The sequence below is a fragment of the Populus alba genome, chromosome 16 (assembly GCF_005239225.2).
Source record: "Populus alba chromosome 16, ASM523922v2, whole genome shotgun sequence".
Taxonomy (NCBI): domain Eukaryota; kingdom Viridiplantae; phylum Streptophyta; class Magnoliopsida; order Malpighiales; family Salicaceae; genus Populus; species Populus alba.
The window spans coordinates 5,376,778-5,394,086 of NC_133299.1; the positions used below are offsets into that span (position 1 = coordinate 5,376,778).

General features: G+C 29.7%; 1 protein-coding gene across 1 annotated transcript; it reads left to right on the forward strand.

Moving 5' to 3' along the window:
- The first annotated feature begins 11,700 nt into the window (after positions 1-11,700).
- Positions 11,701-15,762, forward strand: LOC118051214 (transcription initiation factor IIB-like). Its single transcript, XM_073405158.1, has 7 exons — positions 11,701-11,799; positions 13,098-13,122; positions 14,187-14,316; positions 14,410-14,540; positions 14,684-14,772; positions 15,031-15,107; positions 15,340-15,762. The coding sequence occupies exons 1-7, from the start codon at positions 11,789-11,791 to the stop codon at positions 15,471-15,473; spliced, it is 597 nt and encodes a 198-aa protein (XP_073261259.1). The 5' UTR covers positions 11,701-11,788; the 3' UTR covers positions 15,474-15,762.
- The last annotated feature ends 1,547 nt before the right edge of the window (positions 15,763-17,309 follow it).

Here is a 17,309-nt window from a genome sequence, read left to right on the forward strand (position 1 = left end):
AACATACCCTACCTGAGATAATCTACATTGTGTGGTCTAAATGTAGTTTAGAGGTTTTGATGAATTTCTAACCAGTAATCAATTATGGCTTAGGGTGAAGATTAATTCGCGTGAATAAATCTGGCTTTTCAAATTCATTATGGACTTGTGTACTCAAATAAATTTCTATGAAAATGATTCATGTACGTACCCTGATAGGATTTATCTATCCTAAAAAACAAAAGAGCTTTTCACAACTCATGTGTTCTGGTGAAAAATATTTTAAATTAAAATTGAAGAATATTTAAAATAATTCTAAGAAGTTTTTGATCAATTTCAGATATTTAGATATCAGTGGTTATGGTTTTACTTATTATTAAACCTATTAATGTATTATTAAGTTATGCTTTACCATGTAAACTTGATCCTGCCATTTCATATTACTCATCATATCATTTCATCCAGCCACACATTTTGATCACCAAATCCTTTTCTTTTTTCTTTTTCTGCATTTATACATTCCATTCATTTGCTGCATTTATATATTCCATTCAAAAAAACATTTAATGCATTTATTATTAATAAAAAAATTTATCTTGGAACACACAAGTCACAACTAACCTTCAATTGGTTGGCTTTCGAACTATCATAAATTTCTATGCTTATTCCCTTTTTTTTCACTTGCACTCCACCATTTTCTCCCACAATACACTTCTTTTATAGCTAATAAAATTCTTTTGAGTGTTATTCAAAAGAAACTTCCAAAGAGGCTGTAAGGATTAGTTTGATATTCATTGGAACTCCATATACAGCCTTAGTTTGATATTCGTTGGAAATCCATTATCACATGTTGAATGCTCAACACCACCACTACATCAATCTCTATTGCTGTTTATATATGGTTGAAAAAACACTTTTTATAGCCTTGTTCAAATATTTTTTTTGTTTTAGATTCTTTTAAATGATAACATCAACAACAATTTAATGAAAAAAATAAATCAATAATTTTAAAATGAATGCATTGAAAATAAATTTTTTATTTTTTAAATTTTTTGAAAATACATTCAATATGCCAAAAACGACACAAATATGTCAAAAATATATTTTCTATTTTTTAATTATTTATTTTACTATTTTTTGGATTTTTCAAAAAAAAATCAAGTAATGACATAACTTAAAACTCACATCGTAATTTATATCTCTAGATTTGTTTTTTTTTTTAAAAAAGCACAGGGTTTTAATTTTAATGACTGATTTATTTGCATTTAATCCTTCAATATTTTACCATTTCATGCACATGCCAGATTTTTTTTTTATTCTTTTATTTTTTTTCTCTTCATTTGACATCTTTTTTAAGGATGCAACTACACTTCCTATACATGATTTTTTTTCTGGAATTTTTTTTATACGAACTGCGGTGAAGCACGTGTGATGTAGCAAGTCCAAATACATTTAGTGAGGAAGACATTTCAACCTTATTATTTTTTTTTTTTCCAATTCAAGTCAAAAATAGTAAAGCTCGCGTACATCCACGCCACACCTCAAATGAAATATAAAGCACAAATTAAGAACGTATAGCCTGTTTTAGCTAAAAACCTTCACCAAAAACGAAAAGGAACGCAACAAGATCCAAAGGCTACAACCCACATGTCAATGAATAGACGTTTCCCCTGTTTTTATATATATATATATATATATATATATATATATATATATAAAAATAGAACTTGTTATATATTTTTGAAAATATAATAGTGATTATTTTTAAAAGTATTTTTTATTTATAAATATATTAAAAATAATTTATTTTTTATTTTTCTAAAATTTATTTTTAGTTTCAACACATCAAAACTATTCAAAATCATAAAAAAAACTAATTTGAAGTAAAAAAAATCAAAAAATTTTTAAAAACACTTTTTGAATACAAAAACTAATATATTTTTTGAGAATGTTCTAAAATGAAAATATAAAATTAAATTCAATGGCTCTTGGATAACGTACTCTTCTTTCTTCCATGCATATGGTATATCATATTAAGATCACTCTTTAGCATTTTTATAATTATGAGGAGGCTGTATTCATTTATTGTTGTTATTTTCTCGTAAGAGTTTGGAAGCTGCATGGTGAGATGGCTGGCGCCAGCTGTGTCAATTTTTTCGTGGAAGACAAACCGGTGGTCAAGTACGTAACACTCTCCATAATTAATGTCAACCATCTAAAACATGAATTTTCTTTGGGAAAATAATTTAATATGATTCATCATCGTCATCATCTAATATGGTTCTTGTCTTGGTTGAATTATGCCATACCCTTTCCCGGCCGCTAGAGTTTTGACTTAATAATAAAAAAAAAATTGTTTCTTGATGCTAACTAATCTATTTAAGATTTGTTTGAAAGTATATTTATGATTAGTTTTTTAAAATGTTTTTTATGATAAAATATATTAAAATAATATATATTTTTTATTTTTTAAAAATCATCTTTTAGATCAACGCAAGTATCAAAATAATTTTAAAAATATATAAAAAATTAATTTTTTAATTAAAATAATAATTTTTTTAAAATGCAAGTTTACCTTAGTTTTCAAATATACTCTTAGTTCATGTGCATACCATAAGCCCTTCGATATTCTTAAACATACTTAATTCGTCTTAGGACATTATAATTTTTTTTTTTCAGCTAACGGGTTTCTAGACGTTGGACTATACCACCATACCTAAAATCCATCTAACCTTTTTCAAGTTCTGAACATGAGATTCTTAAATATGAAATCCCGATGCCAGGATTAATTGTCCAATTGGAAATTAACAAGGCTTAATATAGGTGGAGAGATTTTATAAAGGTGTCTGGTCTCCTCCTTTTTTTTTCCAACTTTTCGCTCTATTCCATGCCATGAAATGATAAAAGCTCATGGGAAAACCTTAAAAATAAGTTTTCTCGATTAGGTAGTCGCCACATTCTAATTCTTTTATTTTAATTGGGTTTTAAGAGATTCAGAAAATTCTTAGCTGAGCCCTCTTGTACAGAGTAAACGTTTATCCTGGCAAATTAATGATCATGATATATATATATATATATATATATATATATATATATATATATATATATATATATCAGCTAGCTAGCTAATTTGGATGGCATCACTCATATATAGAGGGATATGTTCCGTAAGAATTCATCTTGATAATTAGGAAATATACTTCGTTGTTTGGTTTTTTGGCTCTTTTGAGTTTTTATGGGTCCATGCACCAAATGATTCGAAGGGTGCATCGTTGCAATCATTCGGGAAAAAAAAATAATCTTGGTTCAAACCCACTTGCTATTGAAATTAAAAAAAAAAGGGGGGGGGGGGGTGGCAAAATCCTAATCTGCATAATTCATACTGTGATTGGTTAATTAACTTGTTTGATTTTTTGGCCTACGAGTCAACGAATTGAATAGATGTACGTTTGTTTTCGTTATTTTGTTTATTTTAAAAATAAAAATAAATATCTTCAGAGCCCATTGAGATCATTTTCTTGTTTATTCCATGTGTATGGTATTTGTTATCGTTTTTTCGAGTAATAGTTTAATTTGAAGGTACAACATGATGCCGTTTTATCTGTCAAATAAAACTTGTTATAATGTTTTTTAACCACTCTCGGTCAACCACCTAAAACATCAGTTCTCTTTCGGGGAAAGTGATTTTTTATGTAGTTTTATATTTGAATCTTCACCGAACATATCTTTATGTCATTTAAATTAGCTGTTATATATATATATATATATATATATATATATATATATATATTAATGCATTGATTAGGAAAAAATTAAATATACATAAGAAAAATCAGAACATCAATCAACTAAATCATACTTTTTTCCTTTGCTTTTATTTTATTTTGCATGCAAATGAGGAAATGAAGATAAACCAATATTTGGACAACCTCGTAGTAAACAAACATGGATACTAGTCAACCTGTTTAGAAGTGTGGTTACAATTATTTTTCAAAGTGTTTTTTAACTCACAAATACATCAAAATAATATATTTTATATTTTTTAAAAAATTATTTTTTATATCAACGTATCAAAATGATCTAAAATATTTATATATATATATATATTAAATTAAAGTAAAAAAAACAATAAAAAAAATTTAAAATTTTTTTAAAAATATTTTCAAAACACAAAAAAATAAATTACATCATAAGCTTTGGGGATCCACCAGATAAATGCAAGTAAAAAAAAACAAAAACAAACATCTTGGGATCCAATAAAAAGGGTAAGCTACAAAAGGCAAGCAAATGAGGCGCTAATCAAGGCTTTGAGACCTATATTGGAGGCCACGTATCGCAGTTTGCAAGCGGTGATTTGCATGGTTACTACTCTACACTTTCTAGATAATCTCTACACTTTTTCTTGAGATGTTTCCAAACTTTATTACAAGAATCAAGGTATAGTGTTTATTAATTTTAAATTTTTAACTCTTATTTTTCATTCAATTCTTTTGAATAATTGATCGTATGGAACTTTCATTCTTCAATATCACCATAAATACGATAATCAATGTAAGAGTTTATGTCAAACTATGCCTAAGAGGGTGTGAAGTCAAATTTTAAAATCCCAAGTACGCCTTGAATAAGATTAGGGAGATGGGTTTACTTTTAAAATACGAATTGATAGTGCTTTTAACCATAAAAAAAAAAAAAAATACGTGTTAATTTGTCATTTTGCAATTTCCTTTGGCACAAGCATAATTCCACTAAACTAAACTATTATTTAATCTCTGTGTTTTTAGCAAACTAATCAATTGTTAATTAAAAAAACTATTATTCAATCCTTGTATTTTATATGTATTTGTAACTTAATCCTTTTAGTTTTTTTTATGGCAATTCAATTGCTGTTTTTCCTTTGTTTTCTTCGTATCAAGATTTTCAATTCCACCACTATAAACAAATGAGAAATATATTAAAGAAAATTAGACATTTAAAAGAATTAACAATCAAATTCTAACCAAGTACTAACTAACTATAGTTTTTTAAAAAGCACAAGGACTAACCCACAAAATCATTAAAAAAAAAGACACAAGAACTAAGGCTTATATGTTTTTACGTATCAAAAACAAGGACTAACCTACAAAATCATTAAAAAAAAACACAAGGACTAAGGCCTTGTATATTTTTGCGTTTCAAAAGCATTTTTGAAAAAAATTAAATTTTATTTTATTTCTTTCTTTACTTCAAATTAATATTATTTTTTGATATTTTTAGATTATTTTGATGTGTTAGTATCAAAATTTATTTTTAAAAAATAAAAAAAATATTATTTTAATACATTTCTGAATAAAAAATACATTGAAAAAAAACTATAATCACATTCTCAACAGACTCTTATTATAATTTTCTCCTGTAGCGCTATTCATGTTAAGCTTTTTTTTTTTTCTTTTAAGAGAGAAAAAAAAACCTTTTACGTTTTTTTTCATTCTTCTCTAGCACTCTGTTCATGTTAAGCTTTTTCTTTTACCAAAGAAAAAAAGAAAAAACCCTCCTTGATGATCAATTCAAACACTCTTTTCTTCAACTTCAAAATAAAATACAAGAACTAAATTACAATTTAATTCCATTCTCTTGATAGCATGTATTCAGCTTAAAGCTTTTTTATTTTAAGAAAGAAAAAAACCTCCATTGACGAAGAATTCAAACATTGTTTTCTTCAACTAAAAAATAAGTGAAAATTTTCCTTTCTTTACAACGAGGATTGTAAATTTCTATAGCTCATGCCAACCCCCATCCTCCATGTGTGAGAAGACCAATACCAATCCTATGACAACATCTCTTGCAAACTTGTTCGATCAATAAAAGATATCCCTACACCTCCAAGCTTTGGAGTGCTTGGTAGTGGATTTCTCGTATGTTTAGTAAATTGGTTAATTTTTATTTTTTTTAAGGATTCTTTATATTAAAAAGCATTAAATTGATATTATTTTAGATGAATTTTAATTATTTTAATATTTTTATATAAAAATCATCTTAAAACACCTTGATAATTATCAATTTGATATTTTTCAAAAACCACAAAAATCCTTGGCTTGTCTCATGGAATTGCCATGACTTGCTATTTGCTTTGTCTTATCCTATCAATAGTTAACAATGCTTTTCTACAATTCCAACCACAACCTTAAAATCCTTGGAAGTCCAAGCTTCATTCATGATTGTTACCAAATAAAAAATAATAATAAAAAAAGCTTTTTAATGATTTTTGTCAAAGAGTTTTTAAAAAGATAGTATGATCACTATCATTAGCTGATAATAGTAGCTATTTCGATCCTTGATCAGATTTTTTGAATACCCTATTATCATCACCGAATAAAAAAAAATAGAATTAATCATTTTGTAATTGTTTGGTTTTATTGTGCTTATAAATTAACATTTCTTATCTATTTTTTAAGAGTACAAGTATTTGATAAATATCTTATCATTAGAATAAAAAAAAATAGCGGGTGAAAACTGATTCTAAAAAAAAAGAACGTACTTTCCTACTTCTCTTACAATTAGCTAAAAATAACCCCTTGATATATAACCATGCATTGCCGAACATTGCCTCCAATGTTTTTGCTTAAACGGGAAGAACTGGACACTTTAGTTTCGTGCTTCTTTTGGTGGGCCTGGTAGAGAATGAGAGCCATGCCATGATCTCATGCACCCAAACAATTTCTCAGCAACATGAATCCATATATGTGAGCTTGTAGTCATGGTGGTCGTCACTTATTTCAAGAACCCTAATCGAATGAAGAGAGTTTTTTGGATTCACAGCCTTAAATTTGGCAGCATAATTGTAGTTTGGTGTTCTGGATGGAACATTTATATGGATATGCAGATAATAAAACATTACATTGTTGAATGAATAACATTATTCACCTTCGAAAAATTGCTATATAAACCTAATTTATTAACAGAACGCAGCTCCAGCCCTTGAGTCTTCTAGTTCTACATGGATTAAAAAAATGATGAGGCAATCTTAAAGCTATACTTTGAATCAAATTTCATAAATGTTCATGTCTGATATTGGAGATCATTGATTAGTAAGATCATATATGATGAAAGAAAGAACATCAGAAGAACTTCGTTGAACCAGAACTGTTTTCGCGGATAATTTTGGGCTGGAAGATGATTGTTTCCTGCAAAATAACAGAGGAATAGGCAACAGCAGCTTCAGATGGAAGCTCGTTATATCCATCCATCCGTTAGGTTGGTGTCGGGGGGGAAACTAAGCCCAACCTTGTAAAAGATGTAAACACCCAGGCTTGAGTGCAATTGGGCCTTAATAATATTCTTCATTACTGTTGTGGGTTCCTGGCTTATAGATTAAAAATCAACCATTGGCTTTTCTTTAATTTTTTATTTTTTTAGAGTGAAGACTGCTGTGAGGCTATAATAATTAACTAGTCTGTTAGCCGCGATTAGATTAATTTCTTTTAAAATGTTAAAAATGTAAAGAGTACGAAGAGTTTTTTTTTTTTCGTGTCATTAAGCATGGCTGTGGGGGTTGATCTTAAAATTTTTCATTCAAGTTATTTATTAAACTCAAATTTTTAAATAAACTACATGAAATTTATCAGGTTTAAATTAATTAATTTTATAAATCTAAAAATAATTTGAATAATCAATAAAAATATAACTTAATTTTTTTAAAAAAAACTTTAGATAAGATAAATTTTTTTTAAAAAAATATCTTAAAAGTCAACAATATTTAGATCACCTCAGTTCTCCTAATCTGTCATGGATTTTATTAGACTTAATCTCTTGTTTTTAATTTTTTTATATTATTATATATAAAATAATAAATATTGTGTAAAATTGCTAACTCTTTTTCTACCCTATGATTATTCGGTTAATATTGTTTTTTTAAAATACTTGCTTATATTATAGAAAAAACACCTTCAAAAAACGTTATCGATACTATAGTGATTAGTTGATTTGGTAAGTGAGTATATAAATTTTTATTATTACCAATAATTAAAAAACTTGGAGGATCGAGTGACACAAAAGCAAAAATGAAGTTTTTTTTCTTTACTTTACTGTTATGTATAGTTTTGTAAATCCAGCACCTAAACACCTGGTGAGGTCACATTCAGCACCTGCGCTTGATTGGCTAAAAAACCAAACCGGGTTAAAAAGGAAATGAAATAAATAATGCTAAAGGAAAAAACCTAAGGTGTGAACTCGCGCTTGACTCACGACTTTGATCAAGACCCAGTCGCCGTACCGTTAAACCTGTTGAATTTTTTTTTAACTCAAAACAACTGTCGTTTTAACTATTTAAAAAATAAATGTGATGACCAACCAATCATAGTCAAAACTCGGAACCCGGCCTTGAAACCGGCCCGCGGTATCTTAAAACTATGGGTTTATGAGCCAGATTTATTTAGAATTTTCGTCCTTTAGCCATTAAATTTTTTAGTCCTTAATTTTTAGTTCCTTTAAAATGTTTAAAATTTTTAAATTTCAATTTTTATATAAATTTTATTTTGATTACTTTTCGATATTCCAATTTTGTCCCAGATAATGCTTTCCTATGCATCTTAGAACGACAGTAAGTACATTGTCCGGTCCAAACTGACTCGCAATAAAGTACAAGTCAGAACTAATCCCTCGTACGCGGGTGAGCTGGCTCGTTTTACGGACATCCCTTCCGAAAATAAGCACGCCAGATTCACAGTCATAATAGATATCATGGAGGTAGTCAGATCCATTCAGCCCATTTAAAGCACACCAAAAAACATCCACATAAACATCTTTAATCTTATTATGAAACTTGTCCGTTTATTTTATTACTTTTTGAAGAATAATAATGCTAACTTTATTTATTTTGATTATTCCACACTTGTAACGATAAAATTACGATTAAATTTAATTTTCTCAAATACCACACGTAAAGTTTTCCATAATGATTTGGCAATTAAGTGTCACCGCTAATTGCAACAACAATTTCATGTTAGACTACTAGTTTTGGGGCTTTGATTTTAAAATTTAACGATATGGGAAGTAATGAGTCGCATGTCATAAGAAGATAAATTGATTCTGAAATAACAGTGAGAGAAATCTAAAAAGTCATTATATAATAAAAAAATGCATTAAAAAATTAAAAAAAAATTTATCATACTAAAAAGAAAGTACTGCAAAATCTAGTCAACAAAGTCCTTCAAAGACTAATTAATAATGAATATCTAATACACAAAGAAACTAATCAATTGGGACTCAATCTTAACAACTTAAACTGAAAACGTTAAACTTTATAACTCGAAAACAAATCAGCTCCTCTATCTTTTTTAATACTCTAACTTATCTACGGAGGGAAAACAAAGAAGGGTAAGTTAATCACAATTTGATAAGTACAACTCCACACACTATCAAGCCAAGAACAAGTAATACACATATTGCGTTGACAATAATAAAATAGCTTAAAACAATAAAAAAAAAAATTTGTTAATAGCTATAGTTCATAAACACATGTCATAAAAACAAGTCATTAATCCCATGTTTTTTCTTGGCATTCAATTTTATAAACATGACTTTACTCTGACCAAATTTTTACAATCACATTGTACCTGTGACTACATCATTTGTCAACTATTCTTGACCAATTATTGCAACTTGTTGACAAGTGTCATTGCCTATTTATTATAAAACTCATTGATGGACCATTAGAACTAGTTGTAGTGTCAATAACCCTACTCACTAGAGGTCATTATTTCATTTATAGCCATGTGAGAGCCATTATGCAACCATTTGCAAATCCATTTTGAAACACTTTCTTTGACAAATTAGTTTATAAAATATTCTTATAAAAATTCTATATTGTTCATTCACAAACATTCATATAAGCAAATCAATTTGAACATAACAAGTGATTGATCTTCTTTTAAAGAATGTAATACATATAGTAAATGAAAAATACATAATTAAAAAAAATATATTATGTTTAAAAATAATAGAGCGTGCAAATATTTACTTATCTTCATTGGTTAAACAACCAAATTCTAAAATCTCAGCTCAAACAGTTTATTTATAAGTATTATAACATGTTTGAAAGCTCTTCAAACACTTAAAGAGTGTTTGAAATAGAGGTGCAATGAGGTGGTGGTGGTTTTGTTTTTAATGTACAACTAATTTAATGCACAAAAAAGCAACCACCAAAACAAAGTTTTTTGTTGCTTTTTGTATAGGTCTAACAAAAAAAAAAAAAAACCACACCTTTATCCTAACACACTTTTAATCACATTAATTTGTGAACTGCACACTGCCTAATAAACAAATTACATAACTCCTAGAAAATTTAGAATTCAATTTTTGCTTTTTGTGTGGTAAACTAGTCTCAATTACCTTTTCATTCATATATGATTCACCTAGTAATTCATTTATAGAATTTATAATACGTCCCAAAATCATTCTTGGACATTAATGCTAAATAATCTGTATATCTTTATAATTTTCATTATAAATATCCTACAAAAAATCAAATTAATACACCATTTATGGTGTTAGAAAACAAGATAAAAACAAGATTTTTCTAAATATAAAATTTGATTAAAAAACTGCATCTATTCAATATAATTTTTAGGTTGAATAGAAGCCTCTCTCAAACACTTAAACTCACACTTCTCACTTTTATACCTATTACTTTTATACCTAATTGTTAACCTAATACTTTTTAACCATTTAATCATCCTTTTAGTCGTCTTACAATATCATAAAACCTACCTATTCATTATTATATCATTTATATAAATATCATTTAAATTTCCTTAACTTCATACACCTTTCATATATAAAAAAATCTTAATTAATCCAAGAACTTTCTAAATAAAAGGATATATATTTCTTACCTTGAAATCTAGAAAATAGAATAAATTTCAATTTGTTAAGGTCAATTTATTTCACCTTTGTCTCCGCACTTATCAAAAAACAAGTGACCATCATGATTTATTTTTTTAAACTATCTTGAAGATTTAAAACTAGGTTGAATAAACTTTTTGCCATTTTTTCTTTTATATTAATATAGGACTTACATGTGCCAATATTTGTTTTCTAATTAGTCCAAAATAAATTATACTCTAGCACAAGAACTAATAAAATTATACCAAAAAGAATTTGGTATTGCAAGCATGTCAAATAATATTAGAAAAAAACTAATAAATTCTTCTATATTTTACCCAAATTTGAACTTAAAAAAAAAAAAAAATTCATTTAACTATCAAAATAATATTATATTAATGTAAGACCATGTCAAACTGAACTAAATGGTAAAAACAAAAACAAACCCTCTGGCCTCTTGTTCTAGAGCTAAGCAAGAGACATATACTAAATATGTCTACCAAACATACCCCAAAGTCATAGACCTCTTAACTCACAGCAATCCCTTTCTCCTCTCGTTTTCCTTCTCTCTCACCCTTCCTCTCACGGCTCAACCTAAGGAATAAACAAGTAATGGGGACGCTTTCTGTTCAGATTGTAAGAGACACACAGAGGTAGTTTTCGACCATTCAGCAGAGACACAGTATGTTCAGAGTGTGGTCTTGTCTTAGAATCTCACTCGATCGATGAAACGTCAGAGTGGAGAACTTTTGCCGAATGAATCAGGAGATAATGATCCAGTTCGTGTTGGTGGACCAACTAATCCTTTATTAACAGATGGTGGTCTTTCTACTGTTATTGCTAAGCCTAATGGTGCTTCAGGAGAGTTCTTGTCCAGTTCCTTGGTAGGTGGCAGAATCGTGGATCCAATCCTGATCGTGGGTTGATTACGGCTTTTAAAACTATTGCTACGATGTCTGATAGGTAACCTTTTCTTTTATTTTTTTCTTATGTTTTTTGCGGGTTTTGCTTTTATTTGATTTTATTGTGAAGTTGTGGAGGTGTTTGGATGTTAATGGTTGAGGTAATGAGTTAAAGTTTATGAATTTATTGATGGGTTTTTTAGATATTTGATTTAGATGGGTAAGGGAATATAAACTCTTGGATGTTGAATTGGTGGTTTTGATTTGGTTGCACTGTTAATGGAATTAGTTGATGCTTTGAGTCTGCTGTTAGGTTGATGAAATTGGAACTGGAGGGGCAGAGTAGTGATGGTACAAATGCAAATTCAACAATAAATGACCTATTTTTGATTTGATCATAGATGGATATTGACTAGAAGTGCCTGAAATTTTTTGAAATGATTTGGTTGTTTCTACTAAAGGCAGTCCAATGGAAAATTTTCATCTTGCATCTTTTGAAAGAAAAGGAATTAGGATTAAAGCTCAGCTTCAGTTGAATTAGTGGAATATGCCACCAGTTGCGAGTTTGTTGAAATGGTTGTGGAAATAGCTGTTCCAATTTGATTTTATTTACACCTTTTAATGCAAGGGTGTTTTTTTGTTCCTCAAGAAAGTTTCTACTTTTTATACATGGCAGTTCCAACTTTTTAATTGATTTGAGTTGACTGGAATTGGAGTTGTGAATCCATTTTTTTTGACAATTGATGTAAGTTCATGACTTCACTGATTGTTTGGTGGTTTTGGTTTGTGTGATTAGATTTGGACCTTTGTTGGTTGTTTGTATTGGTGTTGTGTTTGTGGGTTGATTTTAGATGAGGAGGGAACTGAATTTAGATTCCACATTTGGTGTGATTTTGATGTTGTAGCAGGGGTTTAATTGGCTGTGATGTTAAGGAGATAAGTTGATGGTTGATTGCTGTGGTTGCTTGATGGAACTGGACCTTTAGGTACTTAATAGTGATAAGAGATGCGAATTCATCCCCAAGAAGGAATTTTTTGATGCAAGGTAGAATGAATATTAATATAATTGATAAAGTTTCAAGTCAGAAGAACAAGATTATCTTGCATCTTGATAGTCATCTCTGGATTCGAATTATGAGTTATTAGTAGAAGTTGACTTGGGTTTCCCAGCTTGATTATGTTGGTGCCTTTTAAGGCTGTGTATGCTTCATGCAACAAAGTTATAGTCTTTGTAAAGTGATAGCATTATGTTACTGAATTCTCACTCTCTATTATGTACATACATTTTATGCGCAATGATGTTTATGAAAAAATACACTTTTGCAAAGTCGTTGCTAATGTGTGATATTTATGTTTCAGGTTGGGCCTTGTTGCAACTATCAAGGTATTCACACTTGATATTTATATATTGATATTAAAACTGATGGTTTCAACAGTGTCTTTTCTGAAAACATCCTTGCATGAATATGGAAATAAACCCTTTACTATCATGTAATAATGTTGTCTTGTTATTTAGTGTGTTATCAGGCAACTAGCCATGTATATCTTTCCAATTAGATTTGTCCTTCCCCAGCGTTCATAAATGTATAAGCACATTCTTATGAAGCTATGATATATGAGAATATTCTATAAATTCTATGGCTTGATTGGAATAAAGTGACAGGTTTTTGTAAATATGATTAATCTATTGTAAAATAATGAAATTATGTCGTAGGAGATACAAAAGAAATTTTATTCGCAATGCATCACCTGTGAATGGAATTTTTTTATGTATTGATTGTGAATAGAGCTGCAGAATATTTGTCGTTACAGTTTAATTGAAAAAGCCTAATCTACTCAAAGCAAGCATGAAATTCAAAGATTTTGATAACTGTTCACTCATCTCATCGAAGCAAAAGGAGACTCATTCATTTGTGGGGGGAGAGAAGTGAGTTAGGGGAGATGAGATAGCATATTGTTATATACTTTTATTGCAAGCTTATTGAGAAATTATTTGACATAATTCTCATGTAGGTATCTAAACTTACAATGAATAGATCAATCACAAACATCAAAAGTGCTTCCCCATCTTTTGCTCTTACGAGGAGGAGGGTAAAAAGATGAAGGGAGTGGGTTGTGAGATGAGATAGCATATTGTTATATACTTTTATTGCAAGCTTATTGAGAAATTATTTGACATAATTCTCATGTAGGTATCTAAACTTACAATGAATAGATCAATCACAAACATCAAAAGTGCTTCCCCATCTTTTGCTCTTACGAGGAGGAGGGTAAAAAGATGAAGGGAGTGGGTTGTGAAGGCATCATGTTTATTGGAAAACCATAAATATGTTTTGAAATGTTCAATTTTGATGCTTTTCTTGTTTGGTTGTTCATGAGAACTTCCCTAATGTTTCTTTTGTTTTTCTTTTTTGCTCCTCTGGTGATGCATTTTTCATAATATTGAAGGATCGGGCCAATGAGATCTACAAGAAGGTGGAAGATCAAAAGTCCAGTAGAGGAAGGAATCAAGATGCTTTATTGGCTGCTTGCCTCTACATTGCTTGTCGACAAGAAGACAAGCCCCGAACAGTAAAGGGTATTGTCTAGCATTCTTTTAACATATGGATTTCTCCTGATTCAATCTTTCCCCAAGTGTTTGAACTTCCCTGAACCTCTGAATTTCAACTAGAAATTTGCTCTGTCGCCAATGGAGCCACAAAGAAGGAAATTGGCCGAGCAAAAGAATACATAGTGAAACAACTGGGTTTGGAGACTGGTCAGTCCGTGGAGATGGGAACTATACATGCTGGGGATTTTATGGTGTGTTTTTTCCCCATTAAACTTACTGTGTTGGTTTTATTGTTTATTTACAGGGAGTGTCCTTATTGTTCAGATGCGAATATCGGTTTTATCTGTATTATTAGCACCATTGTTATTAACATCAGCCTCAACTTGATCTGCAGAGGCGTTTCTGCTCCAATCTTGGAATGTCTAATCATACAGTTAAAGCTGCCACAGAAGCTGTTAAAACGTCAGAACAGTTTGATATAAGGTATTTACAAGTTTCTCACATTACCTCTACTTTTACTAGAAAAGTGATGGTTTTCTCTGTTTTGCTCATTTTTGTTGCTCATTCATCACTTCTGGTTAATAATTGTTGCAAGATCCATAAACTTTAGAATAAGAAGAAATAGTTCAAAGACCAGGCAAAGAAAACACTCTTTACATCTTTGTTTTATTAACCTTTTGGATCAATCTAAGTTGTTCAACCAATATAGCCGCTCTTTATAATCCCTTCTAATGCTTGCAGGAGGAGCCCTATATCAATCGCAGCAGCAGTCATCTATATAATTACTCAGCTTTCAGATGACAAGAAGCCTCTTCGAGGTTTTGATCGTTTTGAACTCTTTTTATCAAGTGGAAACAAATGATTCATTGGTGGATAGAATCAGATATTTCTGAAGTAACCCTATTCTATCAGTTTTTATTTAGACAAACCTTTCAGCATTGTTGATTTTAAACACCGTTAGACATCTGCTCACTTGTGTTTCGGTATTTTAGCTGCCTTGAGTTTTCAATTCAAAGATATGCTTTCAACTGATAGTAGGCTTGGATGCAGATATTTCACTAGCAACTGGAGTTGCTGAAGGAACAATCAGAAATTCCTACAAAGATCTTTATCCCCACGTGTCAAAGATTATACCATCATGGTATGCCAGCGAGGAAGATTTGAAGAACCTTTGCAGTCCTTGAATAATACAGTGAAAAATACCGGGAAGAAAAACCCGTTTGATTTGATCTGTAAGCCTCCATCTAGGATGTAATTAAGAAACTGTTGAGACATACAGGGGATGCACAAGTCCTCTCGTTCTTTTTTATTTAATTCCGCAGTCGACAGTAACGTTAATTCAGGGATAGGAAAGAAAGGAAAAAAAAGAAAAGAAATAGCAATCAATTTTAATTTATGCTCAGCAAAGACAACAATTTTAATGTAATTTTGATGTGTATTAATATTCAAATGGTAAGCCCGCTTTTCAATTCATTTCTTTTTGTGTTAATTGTGATTACTCATTGACCTTTGATCATTTGAAGAAGTGTCTGTTTCTGATTGGGATTTACTCAATTGACATGATAAGCTCTGTCCATGGTGAAAGAAACACTTCCGCCCCAGTTTGAGTTTCCCTGTGGAAGCTCTGTCCATGGTGAAGGGGAAAGAGAAGGAAAGAAAACGAAAGTGGAAGTAAAGAAAACGTCTATCTATGTTTCAAATGAAGTTGGCAAAAAGAAATGAAAAGATAAAACTAAGGTGTTTCCCCGTTTTCTGCTTGTTTGAATTACTACGACTCTTTTCTAAACAATTAAAAAAAACTAAAATAGTTTTGTAAAGACAGCAAATAAAAAAAAAAGATTTTTGTTTTTATAATTTGATCTTTTATATATACATGATATTATTATTATAACTATCATATCACCATAATTATCATTTTACCACTAATGTCCCTACATTTTCATAATTATGAATTTTGGTACCAATTTCCAGCTACAAAAAAAAATCAATTTTGGTGTATGCAAATTTCATTTGATGAGAAGAATTCTACCTAGGTATTCTTTGGCCTTACCATCATATGAGATGGGAGATTTGAGCTTGAAAATTATTTATTTATTTATTTTGGATCAATTTTAGATTTTTAGGTATTTTAAGGTTATTTGAGGGTATGAATGAGTTTGTCAAGATGCATATAGTATTTTATAGGTGTTTTGGGTAAAACAAATAGGTTTGAAAATGGAGTTCTTTTGGCAACAAAAACTATGACCCAATTTTTAAACCCCCTGTTATAATTTTTTTGGGTTATTAAGAGATGAGAAATTTAACCAATAGTAAAATAGGTTAAATTAAATTAAAGAAACCTAAATGAAGATAAAAATAGTGAAATTAATGAAATGAAAAGTGAATATAGTACTAAATTATTGAAAAGAAAAACATCTGTAAGGATAAAATGAATACGTAAGATCAAGAGAGGTCAATATTTAAATAACAGAAGGTTGAGAATTTATGTAAAAATGAAAAAAAGAGGTGGGAATAAATGTGCAATTAGCAAGACTATAAATATCATTCTATTTTCTCTCTTGGAGTGACTAGCAAGAGTAAGAGAGAGTTTAGAGAGAGGCTGGAGAGAAGACATATTGATAGCAGAACATCCAACTATAACTCCACCTTCCATCATTGGATCAGAATGATATTTGGTTATGTTGTTCTCATCCATGTTGTGTACATTTTTACCAGAGGGATTTTCTATATTGGTCCCTGTTTGAGAGTATCGAGGGAGGAAAATATCAGGAAAAATACACTTCTGAACAGTGTTCTTTGTTGTCTGTTTTCTCCTTCGACCACCGTTGGATTAGGCTATAATTTGGATATGTTGTTTTCCTAATTTTGTCTAGATTTTGAATAGTGGAGATCAGAAACAAACATCGGTATAGAAGTTGTGCTTCTCATACAGTAGGTCTGCAAGTTTAAGGCCAGTTCGGTTAAACCCATATTTCTGAAAATTTCACCATTTGATGAAGTTGATATTTGGATATGTTATA

Coding starts and splice junctions, on each gene's coding strand:
- LOC118051214 (XM_073405158.1), top strand. Junction 14,773..15,030: donor TCAGAACAGTTTGATATAAG/GTATTTACAAGT, acceptor TAATGCTTGCAG/GAGGAGCCCTATATCAATCG. Junction 15,108..15,339: donor TGACAAGAAGCCTCTTCGAG/GTTTTGATCGTT, acceptor GCTTGGATGCAG/ATATTTCACTAGCAACTGGA.